The 21,769-nt window shown below is 52.7% G+C and overlaps 1 protein-coding gene across 1 annotated transcript in view; it reads right to left on the minus strand.

Moving 5' to 3' along the window:
• Window positions 1-21,382, minus strand: part of TMPRSS13 (transmembrane serine protease 13) — a 33,229-nt gene extending 11,847 nt beyond the window's left edge. The window contains exons 1-7 of the mRNA XM_040258075.1: window positions 21,288-21,382; window positions 8,842-9,073; window positions 7,751-7,855; window positions 4,817-4,939; window positions 3,765-3,894; window positions 1,856-1,948; window positions 883-926 (exon numbers count right to left, since the gene is read on the minus strand). Of these exons, the coding sequence (XP_040114009.1) occupies window positions 883-926; window positions 1,856-1,948; window positions 3,765-3,894; window positions 4,817-4,939; window positions 7,751-7,855; window positions 8,842-9,073; window positions 21,288-21,308 (748 nt within the window). The 5' untranslated portion in view covers window positions 21,309-21,382. The remainder of the gene's footprint in view (window positions 1-882; window positions 927-1,855; window positions 1,949-3,764; window positions 3,895-4,816; window positions 4,940-7,750; window positions 7,856-8,841; window positions 9,074-21,287) is intronic.
• Window positions 21,383-21,769: the final 387 nt, after the last annotated feature.

The following is a 21,769-nucleotide window of genomic DNA, read 5'->3' on the forward strand; positions in this document are numbered from 1 at the left end:
CTCCCACATGGTGGGTTAGCTTTCTGGGATCATCCAGTAGGAAGTCTGATCCTAGGAAATATCCTCTTTCCTCCCACTCATTTATTGTTCCAGTAATTCAACAAATGCTTCCTAAGCAACCCCTGCTTCGGGTGATGTGCCAGGCATTAGGGTCACAATGGTGAACCCCAGGGCTGCTGTCAAGAGCTTTGGAAAACAGACCAAGTCTAACACAACCCTGAATTGATGAGCAATGTGATTTGGATCGTTTCAAAACGAAGGAGAAAATTCCTTCCCATGATGCACAAGTAGTTGGTGCTCACATGGTTTCTCAGGGGGTCATTTAGTGCTGTTGGGGACCCTGTGCCCCAGGGGAACATTTCCAAACATGTTCCAGAGTGAGTCATCCCCTGAGATCATGCACAGAGTTTCCTTTCTCCTTTGAAGGAGGAGAGAGTGAAGAGCCAGCAGTGGTCTGAGGGGGCTCTGTCCGTAGCACTGTGCCCACTTGCTCAGGGGGGCACCCCACTTGTTCATCATGAGGACACAGCACTCGTGGACTGGTTAACGGTTTGGGCCCTGTGGTCAGACCCAAGATTCAATACCATCTCTTCACCTACCATGAGCTCTGACATGCTCTCTCAGTCCTCTGCCCACTGCCCAGAATCCAAGACACTTGAATGATGAGGTTGCTGGGCTGGGCAGAGTCAGAAGGGGAAATGCTGCCCTGAGAATGTCTATCCAGATGACTTACAGGCACCCTGGTCCTGAAACAGGCCTGCTGCTCAAGCCCCTCTTCCTGGCTCTGATCCCCAGGATTGGCTCCCACAGGGACTCCATCCCTCTGTCCCCTGACTCCCACCCCACACAGGCCACAATCCAGGAGGAAGAGCATCTTCTTACGGGAACACTGTAGAGCGACATACTGCTGGGAAGGGCAATCAGACCTGCAGGAGGAGATACAAAAGTTGAGAAAAGGGCACATCAGCCACCGCCTCCAGGAAGCCTTCCGTGATTGGCTCCTGCTAAGTTCTATCCTATCCCCTTTGCACAAGAAGATGGAGATTCTGACCTTTCTCCCTCCCAGTAGGATAGACCCTTCCTGTGCTTTCTCTAGAGACAGGGATGACTTAGTGCAAACCAGCCCCACCCTTCTCCCTATCTCCCAGTTTTTCTGTGGCAGGTTGCACATACGGGCTAGGTCATGTCTTCTGAACTCATGACTTCACTGTCCCAGCATCTTTCTGCAGCTAAACATGTGGCCCAGCTCTCCTCTGACACTTGCTCAACGCTCTACCAGCAATGCAGCACGTGAACCACCCAGCACAAGCAGGAATCCAGGAGGAAGCTCATTTGCCTTCCTTCCCTCTCCACGCCTTTTTCTCTCACAGCCTGGTTTCTTCTCTCCTCTCCCCAGGGTAAACACTGCTAGCTGCTGGAGCAGCCCCCCATCCCCCTCCACCCAGTGGCGTTGGGATGAGAGCAGCTGCAGTGCAGAGTGACAGGTGGCAAGGCCCGGCGGGGAAGAGAGGGTGATGCTCCCCAGATGGGCCTCCCTGCCCCCGACTCCCTGCACCTGGCACTCCCCCTCCCCACTGCCACCCCAGCGATGTTTCTCCCCCTCCACCCCAAGCGCCCTCCCTGCAGCAGCTTTCAGTCCTAACATCAGGCTGATCAGCGGCCCCACGGTTTATTCATTGTCTTTGGCAACCAGGTAAATTCTTTGGGCCCCCCTGACTTCGAGGTGCTCTGTGCACCAAGTTTTGATGACTTCCAACTCAGGAGGCAGGTAGTGAATGAGCGCTGTTTCTGAGATGCTCTGGACATTCACGAAGGACTCCTGGAGGCAGCAGACGGCCACACCCACCCCACTTACGTGTAGGTGCTCTCCTGGATGGTGGAGTTAAATTCGGAGACTGAGAAACTGCTGCCAACATTCCTATTGGCCACTTTGGTTGTCCAGTAAGCACTGCAAGGGAAGAGAGGGGAGAGGAATGAACCACCTTGAGAAAGCGCCCAACCTTGGTCCCCGGGCCTGCATGAGAGTCCCAGCCAGCCCTGCTGCAGAGGCCAGAGGCAGTTAAAATCCAATGATCTCAGACCCCACCCACATATTCCACTACTCCCCCCACTCGCCTTACACACTAGCCCAGTAGTTTTGAAAATATGGTCCCATCTCAGGGGACAATGTTAGCACTGCCTGGGAATTTGTTACAAATGCAAATCTGGGGGCCCTGTCTCAGACCTGCTGAATCAACAGTTCTGGTTATGAGTTTTAACAGGCTCTCCAGGTGATCCCACTGCACTCTGGAGTTTGAGGAACATGGACGGAGCCCTTTCCTATCCGGACTGTGATCCATGGACCCACAGCAGCAGCATCCCCTCCAGACCTGCTGAGCCATGCTCTTCATTTTAATGATCTCCACGTTATGGGTTTGCACATTAAAGCCTGAGAACCGTTTAGCTCCTTAGACCAGAGTGTGCCTAAGAACCACCCTGAGGTGGTGTTAAGTGTTTGAAATCCTAATTCCAGAGATTTTGATTTCAGGGTGCATTTTAACAAGCACCCCAGGTGATTCTGCTTTGCGTGATCCATGGACTGCTATCCGTGTGGCACTTTGGTGCGTTTCTAGGACATGGGACGCCCTTACATGCAAGCTTGCCTTTGTGGGTGCTCTTCCTCCATTGCTCTGCTGACCTCCAAGTGCAGTCAGTCACCCTCTCTGTTGTGTGTACATAATGCTTCCCACATATTCTTTCCATTACACATCACACAGCGTTGTGATTATTGGTTAAAGCCTCTCTCGCCCACACCATACCAGAGATTGTCCCACAACAGGGATCTTGTCTGGGTGTCTGGTACATAATAAAAACTCAATGAATATTCTTTGAATAAATGATGCTATCTATTGAAGTCCAAGGGAAGTTCACATTTGCATAAAGTCACACAACTCAATGATAAACCATGTCCATCATCTTCCAACTAGGTCACCCAGGTCATCTTTCATGATGGGAACTCTGATGTGGGGGCAGAGAACTGGTTCTCAGTCCTAACCTCCAAGCTCTAGTTTTCCAGGTGCTTCTTCTACAGAGAACCCACAGTGAGATCCTTAATAAACCCTCTCCCCAGAACTTCACACACATTAGTGAACCCCCCAAACTACTTGGTTTGAAACTCAGACCAAGAGGGAGGATGGAGGTGACTATGTGGCCAAAAATGGAGGGCTCCTTCAAGCTGGAAGGTCATGGTAAACCCCATTCCCTACTCCACCCACTGGTACCAGCTTCCTGTTTCAGATCTTTAGAGCCAAAGGTGCTAAGGATTTTACCTGGCCACATCTGCCCATCTCACTCTTCGTTTGATGAGTCCTAGCTCGAGTTGCAGCTGCTCAGAGTCCACTGAAGGGTTTGCCCAGCCTGAGCTGCTAGTTATCAGATATGAGGAGAAGACAAGACCTGCCCCAATGCACACCCACCTCACAGGCCACCGTGACCATTGAATGTGATCGTGGGCACAAGGGTGCTTTGATGCAAAGAACCATATAGGGGTGCCTTCCTGCTGCAAATCTGCTACTAACTACTTTGGCCTCCTGGAAACAGCTTGCCCCCAGACCTGGGCTCCCCAGGCTACTGTTCCTTTGAATAACTTGAGGGCACTATGAGCTCGTGACCTCAGCCCTGGTCCCCAAGAGTCTTCTTGGTATGAGTGACCCTCATTGAGCCTGAGATGCCTGTGTGAAAAGTCTGAGATGTCCCTGAAGCGAGGACTGGTGGGGAAGGTGTACCTCTCGAAACCCAGCTGCTGGCAGGTCTTCTTCGAATAGGAGTCATTCCAGCTGTCACTGCAGATGGGAAGCCACTGATGGGAGGATCCAGAGTAGACTTTAAGCAGAGACTTGTCCCAGTCAAACCTCACTGCCGGTCAAGAAAAGGGCAAGGTGGGTCCTCAACACTGGGAGGCTCCAAGCTCTTGAGGAATGAACCAAGCGAGGCTTGAGATGCTCCTGTCCCCAGGCTTCTTGCTGAGGCCTTGTAGACGTCTGGGAGCTTGGCCGGGGACAGGATGGCCATCAGCCAGTGCTCAGAGCCCAAGATGTTTGGTGAGGGCAGAGCCAAGGCAAGGGGCTGGAGCAGAGCAGAGAGCTCTCTGTTCAACAGAACCCAGGAGCCTTTGCTGGGAGAAGGGGTGAGCACTGCCAGGAGGCATTACCCCAAGAGGGCAGTGATGTGCCCAAATAAGAGTGTGACAAGGGGAACCTTGATCCAACTGAGTCCTCACTAGACCTGCACAGTCACAGATGGATGTGGTCATGGGCAAGGACACACATACGCACACAGGTGGAAGGGGCAGGTTATGTACCCACAGACACCCACGTCAGGGCTGTACATAGACGACACTTGTAAAAACCACTGAGGACAGCACTTAAAGAGGTCTTTGTCTCATCTGCGGCTTCATTTACAAACTGACCTTCATGAAACCATAGAGGTGACAGGTCAGAGGTTACCTGCTGGGCAAAGAGAAGGGGTACACGGACAGGACTTCGGACCCCACACTTGTCTCCAGCTGCAGAGCAGCTCTGCTTTGCTGGGAGCTATCAGATTTTGAGAAGCACTCATCTTGTCCAATCCACACATTTTGCAAATTAAGAAACTGAAGCCCAGAGAAGGTAAGTGATTCGCCCAAGACACACTCAAAGCCAGGTTCCAGACCCCAGTCTATTATGACTAGAACCCAGATCCTTCAGGTCTCTGTCCATCACCTCCCGTTTGAGCTGATACCCAGTTTGCAGCCCGCAGAGTGCACACACGAACACACGCACACATCCAACCTCCTTACCACAGCCCAGCTCATCACTCTTCAGCTTACAGTCCTCGACTCCATCACAGCGCACAGCGTGACTAGGGCAGCTCTCTTTTGGCTCCTTGTAATTGACCCCTGTGTGGCCCCACCAGAAGTAAACTGAAAAAAAAAAAAAATGAAGCAGAAGCTGGGTCATTGCTAGCCCCAGAGAGACACGACACGATGCAGCCCAAGGCCCTGGGGGTTCTGAGACACCGACCTGCAATCCCTCTTGGGCTCTGGGGTTCTCGTCCCCCATCTGTATGGAGAGAAAGGCTGCTCAGGAATGCTCTGGAATGTTCCAGAATGCTCCTGCAAGCAGGACAGCACCAGGCAAACTCAAAAGCAGCCACTCACAGAGAGAGAGAGAGAGAGAGTAAGGGAGGGAGGTGTGGAGATGGGTAATACTCTGGAAGCTCTCCTGCCCGATGTGCTGGGCAGAGTGTTGTTCCGAGAAATCTTCCTTTTCAGTGTCCCAGAGGCCCCTTCTCAGACCCAGTCCAGCACCCTCACCATCTCTATGCGCTGCAGGTTGTAGCACACACATCTGCAGCCACTGCCTGTCTGGTCTTCTCAGAGGTTGTCCTTCCAGCCTCAAAAGCTCCTAGATTTTCTTCCACCTCCCTCTTCTCTAAACTAAAGCTATTCCCTAGGCTCAGTTCTTGCCCCACTGCTTGTCTCAAGGGCTTTAACTGTCTTCCCAGGGACTCCCTGGTCGTCCAGTGGCTGGGAATCCACCTGCCAATGCAGGGACACAGGTTCGATCTCTGGTCCAGGAAGATCCCACATGCCTCAGGGTCACTAAGCCTGCAAGCCACAATTACTGAGCCCACACACTCTAGAGCCCGTGCTCCAGAACAAGAGAAACCACGACAATGAGACACCTACGGACCACAGCCAGAGAGTAGCCCACTGCTTGCTGCAACCAGAGAAAGCCCACACACGGAAACGAAGACCCAGAGCAGCCAAAAATAAATAAGCGTCTTCCCACTCAGCGAGCAACTCTAGGTGGCTGATTCCCGAATGCACAAGTTGAGTTGAAAAGCCAACAGCTTTACAAACCATATGTGAGCATCAGCTCCACAACGTCTCCTAAGAGCACTTTCCATACTGGGAATTGTCCTGCCTCCTGCCTGGAAACACCTCACCTTGGACGCCTGAGGAAGCCCAGGGTCTGACCACTCACCCTGCCTCCTGTCTGCAACCTGTTTCTCAGCCCTGACTCCGGCCTCTGTCGCTGGCCCCACTGCGCTGTCACGCCAGCTGGAGGTCACCCTCTGTGACTGCTCCTCCCTGGTTCAGACACCAGTCCCCCTAACTTGTTGGACTTCCCCTCCTCCTGTGCCCTGGTCTTTCTACCCCACCCCCACCCCCATCCCGGGCACAGAGGCTCCTGGGATCGCCTTGATGTGTAGCAGAGAGCTCTCATGAGACAGGGGGGCTCTAGTCCTGACCACATTGCCGAGCTGCTCCGTGACGACCTCCCGGGAAGTCCGGAGGTCAGGGGACTTCAGGAAATGCTGTGAAATCATATTGAGAGTCCCCCCGGCCAGGTTGCCCTCTCACCTCCCCCTGGATTATTTCCTGCTGCTTTCTGTGCACTGCCGGAGGCCTCCCCTGGAGCGTGTGTTTTGTGTGGGAAAGGGAGGGAACAGGGTCGAGCATCCTGGTGGGAGGTTCACATGGGGGCCATGAGGCAGGCTCTGTGCTGACACCCTCATGGGCATTGTCAAGCAGGCGGGGAAACTGAGGCTCAGGAAGTTCATTAACTTAAGTGGCTGTGCCAAGATGCTTCAGCAGGTCTGTCTGGTCCTAAAGCTGTACTTGTAACCAGCTACTTCTTTCCATGCGATTCTCTTCCTCAAACAGCCCTGCCAGCTGGGTGTTTCCCTGTAGTCACCCAGCCTGCCCTTCACCGCCCTGTGCAGCCTCTGTAACAGAATCCTCACCCCTTGGCCTGGCACTTCAAGCTCTCTACAACGTGGCCAAGCCATGCCCAACCCAAGGACAGCCTTCAGGTCCCCAGATGCGTATTCACCTTGGTGAATCGGGTCCCTCCCCATGCCAACTTGCCCATTTACCGCACCCCCCCCCACTTCCTGCAGCTGCTCACCCCGCTTAGATGCCCTGCCAGGAGATCCTCCCCTCCCTGCCATCTTCTGGATCCTCATCTGGCCCCACAGCCTTCAGGAACTGCCCCCTGCCTCCGTACCCACACAGCTGTCCTCTCTTCCTGTTGGTAATACTCAAATCCACTTGGCCTTAATTATTTCCATCTCTGTCCCCCAGGGGACTGTACTTGCCCCAAGGACTGGGGGGTACAGTAAGTACTCTCCTTTGCTTCCCACTAAGATTTCCCACTGTGCTGGGCTTAGAGCAGACACCCCCGCAGGGAGCCCTGCACAGGTCCTGAGTGTCTTTTCGAGAAGATGTGGATTTCAGGGAGATTGGATCCCCTGAATGCTTGATCTCACTGACCAAAAAGGCCCAAGGGGCCTTTACCTCATCAATTTTCCAAGTGTTTGTTTTTTAAATAACTCACATTTTTAGAGTGGGATTTTGTGTCAGGCACTGTGCCATTAGCTCATTTATTCCTCATAATCCAGTAAAATCTTCAGGATATTTTACTAAGCACATGTTAACTTGAATGAATGAATGGATTTAATCCCATCTGAAGACACAGAAACTTAGCTCAGACTGGTGAACTACTACAGAAGGGACCCACTCCCGGTTCCTCTGACTTCCCACCCTCTCAACCCACCCACCTCCAAGGGGCCTGGAGGTGCCAGGGTTCAAGGCCGCTTGTAGGAGTGTCCCTCTGTGGACACGGCAGCCGGTGTGTGTTCCCTGCTCTTGTCTCCCTGCTGAGTGTCCCCATCCCCCAACCCCAGTCCACCCAGGGGCCAGCCTCGCTCCCTCTGTTAAACTCACATAGGATGATGAGCGACACCACGAGGGCGATGAGAAGGAGGACACATCCGATGAGCGGCAGCCGCTTCTGGCCCTCCTGCCAGGTGAACTTGGGCAAGGTGATACCTAGGAGCAGGCCAGCAGCAGGGGAGGGTGCGACTGTGAGAGGGGAGTCAGGCAGAGAGGAGAAGGGGCAGGGAAAGAAGGCTGGTCCAGGAGGACCCAGCATATGCTACCATCCCTGCCTGATACCAAGTTCCCTTTTACTTAGCATCTATTATGGGCCCATTAGGCATTTGTGTGTGGTATCTTATTTAATTCTGACAGCAACTGTGCGAACTGGGCATTATTATACCCATTTTATAGATGGGGAAGCTGAGGTTCATGAAAATTAAATGACTTGCTCAGGGTTACTTGGCTAGTGAGTGGCAGAACAAGGATTCAAATGAAATTGTTTGATGCCGAGGGTCTCTATAACAAAGTGCCTCATTGACTCTTCAGAGGGCAAGACGGGCAGACTGAACTCGAGGGCAAGAGGAGGGCAAGTTGGGATGGGGGCAAAAGGGCTGCTTCATTAAGGGCAGAGCCAGTCCCTGAGGCCCATTTGGCATGTCTCTGTATGGGCTGAAAGGGGTGGGGAATGCCTGCCTGATCAGAATCTCTCCCTTTGTTCCTTCACCCACAGATAGGCCCTTGATCATCGCTGTACTCCCGTCTAGACCCCAGCTTCCCTGGCAGACCCTCCAGGGCAGCTCTAGGAAAGAGGCCTGGTTTTTAACCAGGAGCTCTGGCTCTCAAAATCTGCACCTTGACCCAGTATGTGCAGCCTCCAAAGTCATACCTGCTTTGTTGGTCCTGATTTCTTATGCTTTACCACATTTGCCCCAATTTCCCACTGTCTTGGGTTTGTGTGTCATGGTTCCTTTCTGCCCCCACCTCCCCAGGTCCCCAAATGCCCATCCAAACCATCCCCCCTCCTTCCCAGACATTGTCATCCAAGAACTAGAGGAGAAGCAGAGAGTGCCCAACTTGGAGATTTACCTGCACCACACCCCCTCCGCCTTCCAATGGCTTCCCTGTCCCTCTTGCCTTCCCTGCAGGAGTCCCCTTACCTGGGCTCTCCCTGGCGGCCCTGGTGGCTGGTGTGGGCCCGGCAGGAGATGCACGGACAGGGACAGTCCCCACTGGCGTGGCTCTCACAAGGTACACTCGAGTTGGAGATGATGTCAATGTTGACACGGTAGATGAGGACCTGCCAGACGATGACCTGGAAGGTGATGCCCGGGCTGGGGGTGCTCGGCCCGGGGATGCCCGAGCTGGAGTCGTCCTTGCTGGGGAGGCATTCTGAAAGCAGATCAAAGGCTGTCCCTCAGGCTGCTCCTCTATTAACTCACACAGCAGTCAGCTCTGCTGACCCAGGAGACAGAGGTCCTGGAGCAGGTGGCTAAGGGGTGAGCAGAGCCCCCAAACAGGGAAGAGAGTGTCTGAGGATGGAATGAAAGCTCAGAGCCTGCTGTCCCCAACTCCCTGTGGTCTCTCCCCTTACAGAGATGTGGGCAGAGGGCACTGGGCCCTCTGCCTAGAGCATGGGGCATCTGTTTTGGCTGTATGTGTCTGCTGTGCTGTGCTGTGCTAAGTCACTTCAGTCCAACTCTGTGTGATCCTATGGACTGTAGCCCACCAGGCTCCTCTGTCCATGGGATTCTCCAGACAAGAATACTGGAGTGAGTTGCCATGCCCTCCTCCAGGGGCTAAATGTGTCTGCTGCTGCTACTAAGTCTCTTTAGTCGTGTCCAACCCTGTGTGACCCCATAGACGGCAGCCCACCAGGCTTCCCCGTCCCTGGTATTCTCCAGGCAAGAACACTAGAGTGGGTTGCCACTTCCTTTTCCAATGCGTGAAAGTGAAAAGTGAAAGTGATGTCGCTCAGTCGTGTCCAACTCTTCATGACCCCATGGACTGCAGCCTACCAGGCTCCTCCACCCGTGGGATTTTCCAGGCAAGAGTACTGCAGTGGGTTACCATTGTCTAGGGACCCTCAAAAAAGAGGCTGCTGGACCAGACCTCACACTGAGCTGGGAGTTACCACCCTTTCTTCCCTCTTCACTCCCCGGCACCCCATCCTTCTGTGTATGTGTGTTAGATTATAAAACATCATTCTTACTTTGAGCTGTCATCAAAAAGTGTGAGAAGCACTGCTTAAGAAAAGTCCTGACCTGCCTTGTTCTCCCCTCTTCTCAGCAACAAGGGAACTCGTGTGCACTCACACACACACAAACACACAACAACACAACAGGAGAGGTAGAAGGCAGGCGAAGAAAGTGACCAAGGTCCTTAACCTTATTCAGCTATAGGAGAAGTGATTCATTCATTTAGAGTTAGCCCTTTAATCTGTAGTTTCAGAAGACTTAACGTGCTTTATATGTATTTATTCACTTGATCTTGAGAAACAACCCTATGAGGAGGGAACACTGATTATCCCTATTATGCATCCAGGGAAACAGAAGCAGAGAGTTTGATCAAAACTTGATCTCATGTGAGAGTGGCAGAGCCAGGATGTGAGCCCAGAAAGTTGGGCTCTGAAGGTCATGTTCAACCAGGAGGCTTTGCAGCCTCTCTGAGGAGGGAGGTGAGAGTTACAGCAGCTGCAGCCAGAGCAGGTGATCCACGAACACCAGTGCTGTTCCTCCGTGGAAAGCCTAAGCCTTTCAGTTCAGTTCAGTTCAGTCTCTCAGTCGTGTCCGACTCTTTGTGACCCCATGAATCGCAGCACACCAGGTCTCCCTGTCCATCACCAACTCCCGGAGTTCACTCAGACTCACGTCCATCGAGTCAGTGATGCCATCCAGCCATCTCATCATCCATTGTCCCCTTCTCCTCCTGCCCCCAATCCGTCCCAGCATCAGAGTCTTTTCCAATGAGTCAACTCTTCGCGTGGGGTGGCCAAAGTACTGGAGTTTCAGCTTGAGCATCATTCCTTCCAAAGAAATCCCAGGGCAGATCTCCTTCAGAATGGACTGGTTGGATCTCCCTGTAGTCCAAGGGACTCTCAAGAGTCTTCGCCAACACCACAGTTCAAAACCTTCGGGTGCACTCAGTTTGGGACTGGGAGTTGGTGAGCAGCCAGGGCTGATGGAAAATCTTCAAGCAGCCTCTGGTGGCAGCCATGCCCTGGTCTGTAGGACACCCAGGCCCTATCACCAGATTAGGCCTCCTCTCTCCTCTCCCTGGCCCCTTACAGAGGTCTCTGCCCTCCCTCGCACCACCTCTGCCTTCTAAGCCCCTATAGGAGTCCCCAGCACAGCAGGGGGAGCTGGGGGCTAGCCTGGCCTAGGGGGTCACGTCTGCCCCTCATTCTCATTTTTGCTGAAGGTTGAGTGAACACCAAGGAGGGCAACAGGGGAGCAGCAGGAAGCGGGGAGCCAGGACCTGTGCTCAGGGTCCCTGCACTGAGGATACAGTCAGCAGGGCTGTGAGGAGGGGATGTGCTCTGGACCTCAGGCACCTCCTTTTCATCTTTCACCTACCACTGTGCTTAAATGCATTTGACATTATTAGTAAGCAGCCCAGTTACTAAAAAGTCCTACTTATTAGAACATCAAACTCAAGTCAACACTATCAAGCCTACCAGACAGGGTTGTTGTTTTTTTTTTAACTCCATCTTCTAAGAGTCACATCTCAGTTAATTGATGGGCTTGGATTCTCACCAGGCCCCCTCAGAGCAAGTAGAATCTGGCCCCAGAGTATCAAGGGATTTAGTTACTTCTTTGTTTTTCTGGAGGCTGTGAGATGAATCCAAGAAGGAATGTCACGTCCCTGACTATACTCAGCTTGCCAGGGGCAGGGACCAGGAGTGACTATCCCACGAGTCACTAGTCCCTGGGGTTCACTGACAGATGTGGGTAAATATACATGGTCCAGATGCCCCGGCCAGCAGAGCAGCGACACACGCGTGTGTGTTTAGGGACGTGAAGAGTACCTGCAGCAGCTGCTGACCCAGGTGAACCAGAGCTCAAATTTCCCTCCTACCCTCCGTGTCTAGAGGCTAGAGCTCCACAGAACAAAGACAGGTTATGCCCCCGGAAGCCTCAAGGGCATCAGGACAGGAGTCGTCGAGCAGGGAGAGGAGGTGAGACTATGTGTAAATGTACAATGCCTCTGTTCTGGCTTTGGTGTCAGGCAGACCTGGGCCCCAATCCTAGGTCTCACCGGAGGTGTGACTTTGGACAAGCCCCTCAACTTTCCTTTTTCTTAATCTGTAGAATAGGACTAGTCGTCCTGAGGATTCAGTGAGATAAAATATGAAATCTCTGGCCTGTGTCCAGCAGGAAACGGTCATTCCTCTCTCCCTTTGCACTGGCGCACCCAGCACCCACCGTGCTGAGATTTAACAGCCCCGGGGCACGACCAGAGGGCTATAAGGTGGTGTGAGTTCATCTTTGGAGAAAGAAGGAACTGGACAAAGACCAGACCAAGGTCCTACCATGAGAGGGACAAGCTCAGGCTGGGTAGGGTCCCGTCCTTCCTTCCCACCAGTCACCCAAGCCTCAGCACCTGCCTGGGACCTTGGCATGGTGGCATCCCCACTGACCTACCAGGTTTCCGTCTGTGATGCTCATAATATAAGTTTATCCCCACCTCAGGGGAAATTCCCATAACTCAAGACAATAATATGATAATAGCTCTCAGTGAGTGGCACTTTAGAGTTTACAATAAACCTGCATATCTGTGGCCTCCTGGGGTCCTTGCTCCATCCGTGGGAGGTTGACACATCTAGAAGCCCATTTTGTAGATGAGGAATCCAAGGCTCAGAGCACAGATTGCCCAGAACCCCAGAGTCCGGAACTGCCACAAACCAGCGTGCATCTGAGTCCCCTGCCTCCTTGAGTCAGCAGCCAGAGGCTCCTGGCACATCTTCTCTCTGAACCCTGTGCATGGGCTGCTTGTTCTGCATCTGTGACGTGGCCTGAGAATCGGGCCTGGGGCCTTGCAGGGCTGGGAGCACCAGAGGGGATCTGGGGGTGGGGCCGGGGGTTCCTACAGGGATCTCGACCTTGTGGAACTTTCTGGTGGGAAACAGTGTTGGTCCCAGTGGCCTGTCAGGATCTCGGGTGGAACCTGGTGGTCAGGAGCCCTCCAGAACCCTTGAAGCTGGGTGGTAATTCTGGGAAAATGACTTAACCTCTGTACATCTTGGTTTCCTCATCGGTTCAGTGAGCTGGTCACCCTGCCTCATAGCATTACAGTGGTGGGTGATGAATGCAGAGTAAGCGCTTGGTGACCATCACGCTTGGTGATGGCAGGTGGGTAGGTGTCTATTTGCTTGTTTGTTAAAGATACTGGGCTTCAGATGGAAAAATTTGTGTTCAAATATGACGACATCCATGCCTGACTGGCTCGGGCAGGTGAGTTAACCCTTCAGAATCTGTCTCCCCACGTGCGAAATGGGACTGATCTTGTCTCCTTCCCCCAGATAAGCAAGGAATCAATATGACAGAGCCCGGTTTATAAATGCTCATCACTGTAACAAATGTAACAGCCCACCAGACGTCTTACTTGATCCCATTTCAACCTCATAACAGCTTTCGTGGTTGGTATTATTAACTCCATTTTACAGATTTTGAAACTGAGCTTCAACGTGGTTGAGAATATGCCCAAATTCACATCTCAGTTAATTGATGGGCTTGGATTCTCACCAGGTCCCCTCAGAGCAAGTAGAATCTGGCCCCAGAGTATCAAGAAGGCCCGTAGTAACTTCCTGCATTTCTTCAGGGTTTACAATTTGCAAAGAGCTTTTATACCCTTTATTCCATTTTTCACAAGGCTCTTAGTTAACAAGCTGGACAGAAATTTTTATCTCCAGTTTATACATGAGGAAACTGGGGTTCAGAGGCACTCAAGAGCATGCCTAAAACCTCTAAAAGGATTAGTGTTCTTGGGACTTGATCACAAGCTTCTGATCCTGTTACCCCATCATGAAGGGCAGGGGCTGTGTAAGAGAGAAAGGGCTAAGAGGCCTGCAGTGGTGAAGGCCCAGAGGAAGACGGGGGTGGGTAGACCTGGGGGAGGCTGGAGGGAACAGGGGGCGGGGAGGCAGAGCAGGAGGCCAAGAGTAGCCATGGGAGGCAGGGTCCCTGTCCCCGATGCTGGCTTCACTTGCAGGTAGGTCCCAACTTGCCCACCCTAGGCCTTGACCCACAGGAAGCAGAGATGAGCTGAGCCCTGGGGTCCTGGCAGGAAACCACCTGGGTCCCTCTTCTCTGAGTCTAGAGGGAGGTGGGCCCTGTAAGATGGAACCAGCCCAGGGGCTTGGTGCCCAGGGAGCCAGGTGGAAGGGTGTCGTCTCCAGCAGACTCTTGCAAACTGTTGACTCTGGGCCTCAGTGGCCCAGCACAAAGACTTCCCAGGGTTGGGAGGCTGGGGGTGGGCGTGGAGGAGAAGCTGGGGGGAGGGGAGAAATACCCCAGAAGGGGCTGGACGCCCCAGGAGCACAAGCGCTCTAGTGTCAGACAGGGTGGGAGGCAGGTGGAGAGTTTCTGAGCCCGCGGACCAGGGACCTCCAGGTGCCAGACAAAGCGGCCTATGTGGGGAGCTGCCCATGTGGGGAGCCACCCTAGTGTGTCCCCCTAGCAGGGACAGAGGATGAAAGCGCGGCCCCAAGACCAGAGGAACACAGCATCAGAGAGAGGCCATTGACTCCGTCTTCCTGACTCCAAACATCACAGGACGTGCTAGGTATTCTCATTTTCCGGGACCCCCCAGAATAGGAGGTTCCACGGCCATTGACAGCCTGCCACTCCACCTTCCCGGAAGTCCTTCCTGATGTCTAGCCTACTAGAGCAGTAACTCATTTCCTTTCCTCAGTTCTTGGAGAGCAGTTGCTGAGATTCCAGCATCCCTCCTGGAGACCTGACCTCACCCTTAGGGCAGATGCCTTGAGCAGGTGGGCAACAGGGCGTGGAGGAGACTTCCTGCCCCTGGTCCTGGACACAAGGGGCAGAGCCCAGGCCTGAACCGGCCTGACTCCTGGCCTTGGCCCATGAGCAGCAGACCTAGGAATGGAACTCAGAAGACCAAGGCCCAGGCTCTCCATAACCTACCTGCAGACCAGAGGCTCCTCTGCCTTCCCTGGGAGGGAGAGGGACAGGGCAGAGCCGAAGCCTGGGTGACTCAGGCCGTTTCCCTGGCTTAGCATTGCCAGTTGTAAGGCATTTCTTCCTGTCTAACCCCATCCAACCCTGGCGTGGTCTCTGGGTTTACCCCTCAGCAAATAGAGCTGCGAACCCTCACCCTCTTATGGACCAGGCCTACACCCCAGGTGGCCACTGCTGCCTGGCTGTGTTTCTGCAGCTCCCAGGGACCCCTACTCAAAACTCATCCAGTCCCCTCAAGATGTTCTGGGGCAGGAGGAGGGAGGCAGGGCCGGGGTCCACAGGAAGGCAGCGGGGATGGGCCAGGAAGAGGGCTGACAAGAGCAGGCCCGGCCCTGGGCCCTGGGGGCTCTTTCCAAGCACTTTCCTGGCCAGGAGTTGCTGAGGATTATTATGCCCATTTTACAGACAAGAAAGTAGAGGCTTTAATTATTTGTATGCTTTGCTCAAAGTTGCTCAGGTATGTCTTGTCTAATCGCAGAACAGGGACTAAAACTAGAGACCTGCCCTCTGTACCAACTGCATCCAGGGTAGAGTCACCATGACTCCTGGGTCAGGGTTTCCTGCTGCAGCTCTGCCCTGGCCTCTTACCTGGTGCGGGATGGGAGTGAGCTAACAGGCCCCCACCTGCCCTTGGCCTCTCTGCATCTCCTGCAGGCCCAGCCAGAGGTGCCAGGGAGGCGGGGGCCTCTGGCTGTGCTGAGTGATGTCACAGTCACTCTCAGATTGCTTCATCTCCGTAGTTACGTGGCTGCTGCCGTGGACCGTGCCCTGGGCTTTCCGCAGCGACAGTTATTTACCCACGGATGGCAGCCTGCATTCTGTGCGTCACTCAGAGCCCCGGGCAGCACAGGGAAAAGTACCCTTTAATAACATCTCACGCTAGACTTGAGAATGTCCGCCTGCAATAGAGATCCAGACTTGGAGAACGGACTTGTGGGCACAGGAGGGGGAGAAGAGGGTGGGACAAACTGAGAGAGTTGCGCTGGTCGGTGCTAAGTCGCTTCGGTCATATCTGACTCTCTACGACCTCATGGACGGTGGCCCACAGGCCCCTCTGTCCATAGCGTTCTTCAGGCAAGGATACTGGAGTGGGTTGCCATGCCCTCCTCCAGGGGATCCTCCCGACCTGCATCTCTCACGTCTCCTGGGTTGGCAGTGGGTTCTTTACCACTAGTGCCACCTGAGAAGCCCCGAGAGGGCAGCACTGGCGTATGTACACAGCCGTGTGCATAACGCAGGGAGCTCAGCCCGGTGATCTGTGATGCCCTGGAGAGGTGGGGTGGCAGTCGGGGTGGCAGAGAGGCTTAGAGGGAGGGGATTTGTTGTTGTTGTTCCGTTGCCCAGTCATGTCTGACTCTTTGCGACCCCGTGACTGCAGCATGCCGGGGGCGGGTGGAGGGGAATATATGTATACATATAACTAATTCTCATTGCTGTCCAGCAGACACTAACACAACATTGTAAAGCAATTATACTCCAATTTTTAAAACTGAATTTAATTTTTTTTATTTAAAAAAAAAAGGTCCACCTGCAGCAACTTGAACATGTCTTCGGGGCCAAGGGCAGGTCCATCAGGGTCTCTCAAGTCCAGCCGGGACTGACTGGGCCTCCCTCCTCAGCCCTAGGCTGTGCTTTAGGCTGTCAACAGACTAGAAGCATCTTGAAATGCCCCTAGTCCAACCCATTTTCCTACTGCTGAGGTCATTAAGGCCCAGAAAGGCAGTGTGACTTGCTGAAGGTCACACAGCCAGTGGGGGCAGCACCAGGATCAGAATCTGGACCTTCCGACTCCTGTCCTCAGGCTGTTGCCCACCTCCAGGCCCCCCCTACTGCCCGCCCCTTAACAAGCTCAGAAAAGAAAGGACTTTTCACTAGCTTGAGGCCCCTGTGGCAGTGTCGCTCTTCCAGGGATCCTTAGCATCAAGGAGGTTCGAGGGGTAGGCACCCCAGCACTCCAGGGTAGGCAGGAAGAGGTGGTCCCCAACCCTGCAGAAGCCGGGATACCAAGAGAGATCAGGAGCCCCTTTAACAGCACCCCTAAAGCTCCCTGGCTTATTGGGAGCCTGTGGAGCCCCTGGGCCATGGCAGGGGAGCCTGAACGCCCTCCAGCATGAACTGGACTGGATCAGAGAGGTTCAGCCTTCTTTCTATCCCCACTGCCCAAGCCAGGCTTCCTCGCATCTCCAGTACATAGGGCTGACTCCTCCCCTCCCTTCCCTGGACCCGGAGAAACCCCACAGATACAGGGCCCTCAGAACACAGGCAGATTCCCCAGCATCTCCTCCCACCCAGCCCCCAGTACCACCACCCCCGGCCCCCTGCACCCCTCCGCCCCTCGCCACACACACAAGCAATGTTAGCCTCAGGGGCCCGAGGCAGCCTGGAATTAAACTGGGCTCCAGAACAAGGAGCCGGAGCTGTGAGACGCCCCTTGCCCCATGCACTGAAGGCACCAGGGAATCTTGCTTCTGCTCTGAACCAGCTCTGTGACCTGAGGGATAACGGCATTCCTTTTTGGAGCTGGCAACTTTACACAATGAAGGGATTGAACAATCAGCTGTTTTCCAGAGACAGACTCACAGACTCTGAGACTGAGCTTATGGTTGCTGGGGCGTGTGGGGTGGGGGAAAGGCAGGAAGGGATAGTCAGGGAGTTGGGGATGGACATGTACACACTGCCATATTTAAAATGGATAACCAATAAGGACCTACTGTCTAGCACAGAGAACTCTGCTCAATGTCATGCGGCAGCCTGGATAGGATGGCAGTTTGGGGGAGAATGGATACATGTGTATGTATGGCTGAGTCCCTTCCCTGTTCACCGAAACTATCACAATGTTGTTTGTTACTGGGCTGGTATACCCCAATACAAAATAAAAAATTTAAAATAAATTAAAAAAAAACAACCAGCTATTTTCAGACAAGTTTGTACTGAGCATTCGAAGTTCCATGGAGACGCCTTGGAATCCAGCTTAGTAAGTAAAATTCTTCAAGTCCTTTATCCCACTTCAAACAGAGCAGATTAACTTTTCAGTTTGATACAATGGGTTCCAGATAAGATTTCATCTGAATGAAAGAGGCTGCTCCTACAAAGAACTTGAAAATTGCCAGCATGATTGGGAGCTAAAGTTCCTTCTAGTTTATGATGCCTCTTAAACGTGTGAGAAAGCTGGGGATCCCTATTAGGCCAGAATGAAAACACCTTCCTATTCACTCATTCATTCATTAATCAAATAGTTCAAAGAGTATTGAGTACTCCCTATTGCCAAGCAAACAATGTTTGGTTTCCCAGGAACTTGGTTCCTCAGTTTCTCCTTATGTCCCCTCTCTGCCAATGGTGGAGTGTTGACACAGTTCAGGGTTGCTATGAATGGGAGCCCCGTGGGCAGTCCTGGGTACTGCTACCCTATCACAGACTCCACCTGGCATTATCAAGGCCTCCACTTGGCTGACAAAGCCCAGGGTTCCCTGTGCTAGCTTCCCTCATGCCCTAATCCAGCACCCTCCCTGCCTGGCTGGGCACCATCCACCCCCATTGTTGCCATACCAAGAGGAAGCTGTTTTGCCAAAACACTTACCCAAGACACTTAAGCTAAGTGGCTATTGTTACATCAGGCGGTCTTCCTGCCCAGCACCCAGCCTGGAGCCCCTTACACACACACACCCCCATGTTGACGCTCACATTTGCCAGATCACAGGGACAACACAGGGGGCGGCAAGGCAGGCTTGGCTTGGTGGAAGGCTGCTCAGCACCAATGCCAACACGGAACCCAGAGGTCTCAGGTGAGGGCTGCATACCTGCAGGGACAGGTGCCGGAGGTCCTAGGGGGTGCCTACACTTTAGGGTCTAGGGAATGGCAGAGTCACCTGAGCCTACTGTCTGCCATCTTGGGAACCTGACAAGCCGCCTGTAGAGAGGCTGCCTCATCCTGGACCAGACTTGGGATCTCCAGCCATTCTCAAGTCCACTGCATCCGTGGTCTTGGAAAACCTGCTCCACTTTAGGTAGACCCAGGAGGGGAAGATCCACTCTACAGAGAATTGTTGCTTTATCAGTGGGTCTACTCCTGTCTTTCTTTAATAAATGTGACACTTCTTTAAGGATTAAGAATGTGAAGCCTTATGAAAAAACACAAAATACACACTATTTTTAAAGAAGCAACGTGCATCTCCTTGGTGGCACGTCTGTAATTCCCCTCTATGTGATTCCAGAGACTGTCACAGAACCAGGAAAGGGCCTCGGGGCAATTTGTCCAACCCTCTCATTTTGTAAGTGGGGAAACTGAGGAACAGAAGAAGAAAAAGAAGAACAGAAGAAGAAACTGAGGAACAGAAGATATTTGTCCAAATTTAGAGGAACTAGGACTAGCCCCTAGACAATGATGATGATGACAATAAATCTTAGCTATGAATATATGTCTACCTCTATGTCTATATCTATCTAACTATGCTAGACATTCTCGTCAAAGAGCCTTATTATGTGAAAGACACTGTTCTAAGTCTCCTTGAAGTAGATACTACATTGGTTCCATTTCACAGATGAAGAAACTAAGGTGCGGAAAGGTTAAGTAATTGGTTCAAAGTCACAGCTGACCAGGAATTCGGTCAGTGTTCTGTCCACCACACCCTACAGCTTCTCCTTTGAATGCAAAGAAGCTCTGAGCCTTCTCTACCTTCTTTCAAAGATTCCCCTGAAGTCCCGACCAGCTCATAGAGAAGCTTCATCCGGCTGAAGTCCAGTGGCCACCATCTTTCTCACTCCTCTATGGAGCTGATGGTCAAAAAGTACAACGCATCTTTCTACAACAGAGTCCTCAGGGAGAAGACACAGCCTTGGATGATCAATTACTCCCACTTTGCGCTTAATCAGTTTCATTTGTATTAAGAAACCCACTACAGAGAAGATTAAAACCCGCAGGAAGCTCTCTCTGTCCCCCCGTCAGGCTCACAATCTTGGAGGTTCCACCTTAAATAAGGGGACAAATCTAAGAACCCTAATTAAGGAAGCAATTGTTCAGTTCTTTCATTCCAAGGTAAGCTAGGACAGCTTCCCAGAGTGAACATGGCACCTGCCACACATGTGTCATTTATTCCATCAATAATGAAAAGCCTGCATCCATCCTGTGCTCCAGTGACCTTCCATTTTGGTCCCTAACTCTGGAGAGGGGAGCTTCCTAGCAGGTGTCACCCACTCCCATCACCCTGCCCCAGGGACTGACCCTTCAGATAGCTTCTGTTCTCACCCCTCTTGTCTAGGAGCCATGAAGTTTAAGTTCCCAGCAAGTTATCAAGGAACATGACCCATGGCTGAGACCATGGGCTCACTTTTCCCATACCTCAGACAAAACTCCCTCTGCATTACCCTTACTGCTCACCAGAGGCTCCGATGACCCCCAGAAACCTAGGGTCAAATGACCTTGGTGAGGCAGAGACATGAGCCAAGAAGTCCAGAGCAGAGGGCAGGAGAAAAAACCCAGGACAGAAAAGTCAAGAAGGAGCTGGAAAAAAATGGCAGGAGAGATGATGGTAAGGTGTGCAGAAACACTTCTGGGGTTCAGAATGGACCACAAGCCCACTGTCAACCAGGACATAGGCTTCCGTTCCAGAGGTGGCCCATCCGTCCCCAAGTCCTAGATTCTACCACACCAGTAGAGAACAGAAGAAGGTGGAGATGAGCAGAAGATAAGACCTGAGGAGAAGTTAGAGCACAAGAGGAATGTCCCTCAAGAAAAGAAAGCTGAGCTGAGGAATCGTTGAACAAAAGCTTTGGAAGCCTTCAGATGTACATGGCTGGCTTTTCCACAGAGGACAGTTGGCTGCTCTCCACCACCAAAAGCAGAAGAGGAAAGTCACCTTGGTTGTAGCAGAAGGAATCATGGTTAGACATAAGGAAGCACTTTCCAAGCGTGACTATTATGGAGGCTCAAAATAATGACCAAGGGAAGTTGAAAAAGCCCTTTGAAGATCTTAAATGCACATAGAAAGTCACCTTTTCCAGGATGGTTTAGTGAGGAAGTTTCCCAAGATAACCTTGAAGCTTGGTGAGAATGCTATTAATAATTTTTTGTGATTCTCAAACCAGCAAAGACTTCCCAGGAGCACATACACTGGCTGGGGTTCTCAGAGAACACAGAGGGGGAACCCGGGATCCAGCCACAGAGCCCAGGGGCTGCTTCCTGACCAGTCTCCAAATCCCATCAGCTTCTCCTCCCATGCAGCCCCTTCTAGGAATTGTGATAAAGCAGGCTGCCCAAGTAGCTGCCAAGTAGCTCCTGGAAAAGGCACCTTCAATCTCCTCTGAAACCCAAGGCGCGCACGGGTGCCCGTGCCACACCCAGCTGCCAGACCCATCCCTGCTTTCCTGGTGCTAGGAGGTTCTGGCCCGAGGTCCCCAGACGCACTCACCCGGCGGCTGTCCCTTTCCATGGTCTCCCAAGGGCTGAAGCCTCTGGACTCAGCTGGTGTCGAAGGGAGGATCCATGTTGGCCTCTGGCGTCCCAGGCATGTAGGGAAAAAAGGGGTTGGAACTGAGGGCCACCCCCCCGCACCTCCCCGCAGCTGGGCGGGGAAGCTGGTTGGGACATGTGAAGTAATCCCATGTATGAACAACAGCGCAGAACTAGCCAGACCTGTCCCCTGCCCCTCCTCCAAGGCCTCCACAGTTACTCAGCAAATGCCAAATGCCCAGAGGATGAAGCTACCATTATTCCTAAAGCTGCCCCCACAAAGTCAGCTGTTGGGGAGAACAGGGGTTCCAGATTGCCTCTTTCAGAAGAGGATTCTGGGGAGACATAATGGCCCAAAATGTCCTCACAGCACCTGTGAGAATGATCTTAGCCCCACCAACCTCAGCTCCTAAAACAGGGGCTTCTGAGCCCTCTGAAGTA

This window comes from Oryx dammah, unplaced genomic scaffold (genome assembly GCF_014754425.2).
Source record: "Oryx dammah isolate SB20612 unplaced genomic scaffold, SCBI_Odam_1.1 HiC_scaffold_17, whole genome shotgun sequence".
Classification (NCBI taxonomy): Eukaryota; Metazoa; Chordata; class Mammalia; order Artiodactyla; family Bovidae; genus Oryx; species Oryx dammah.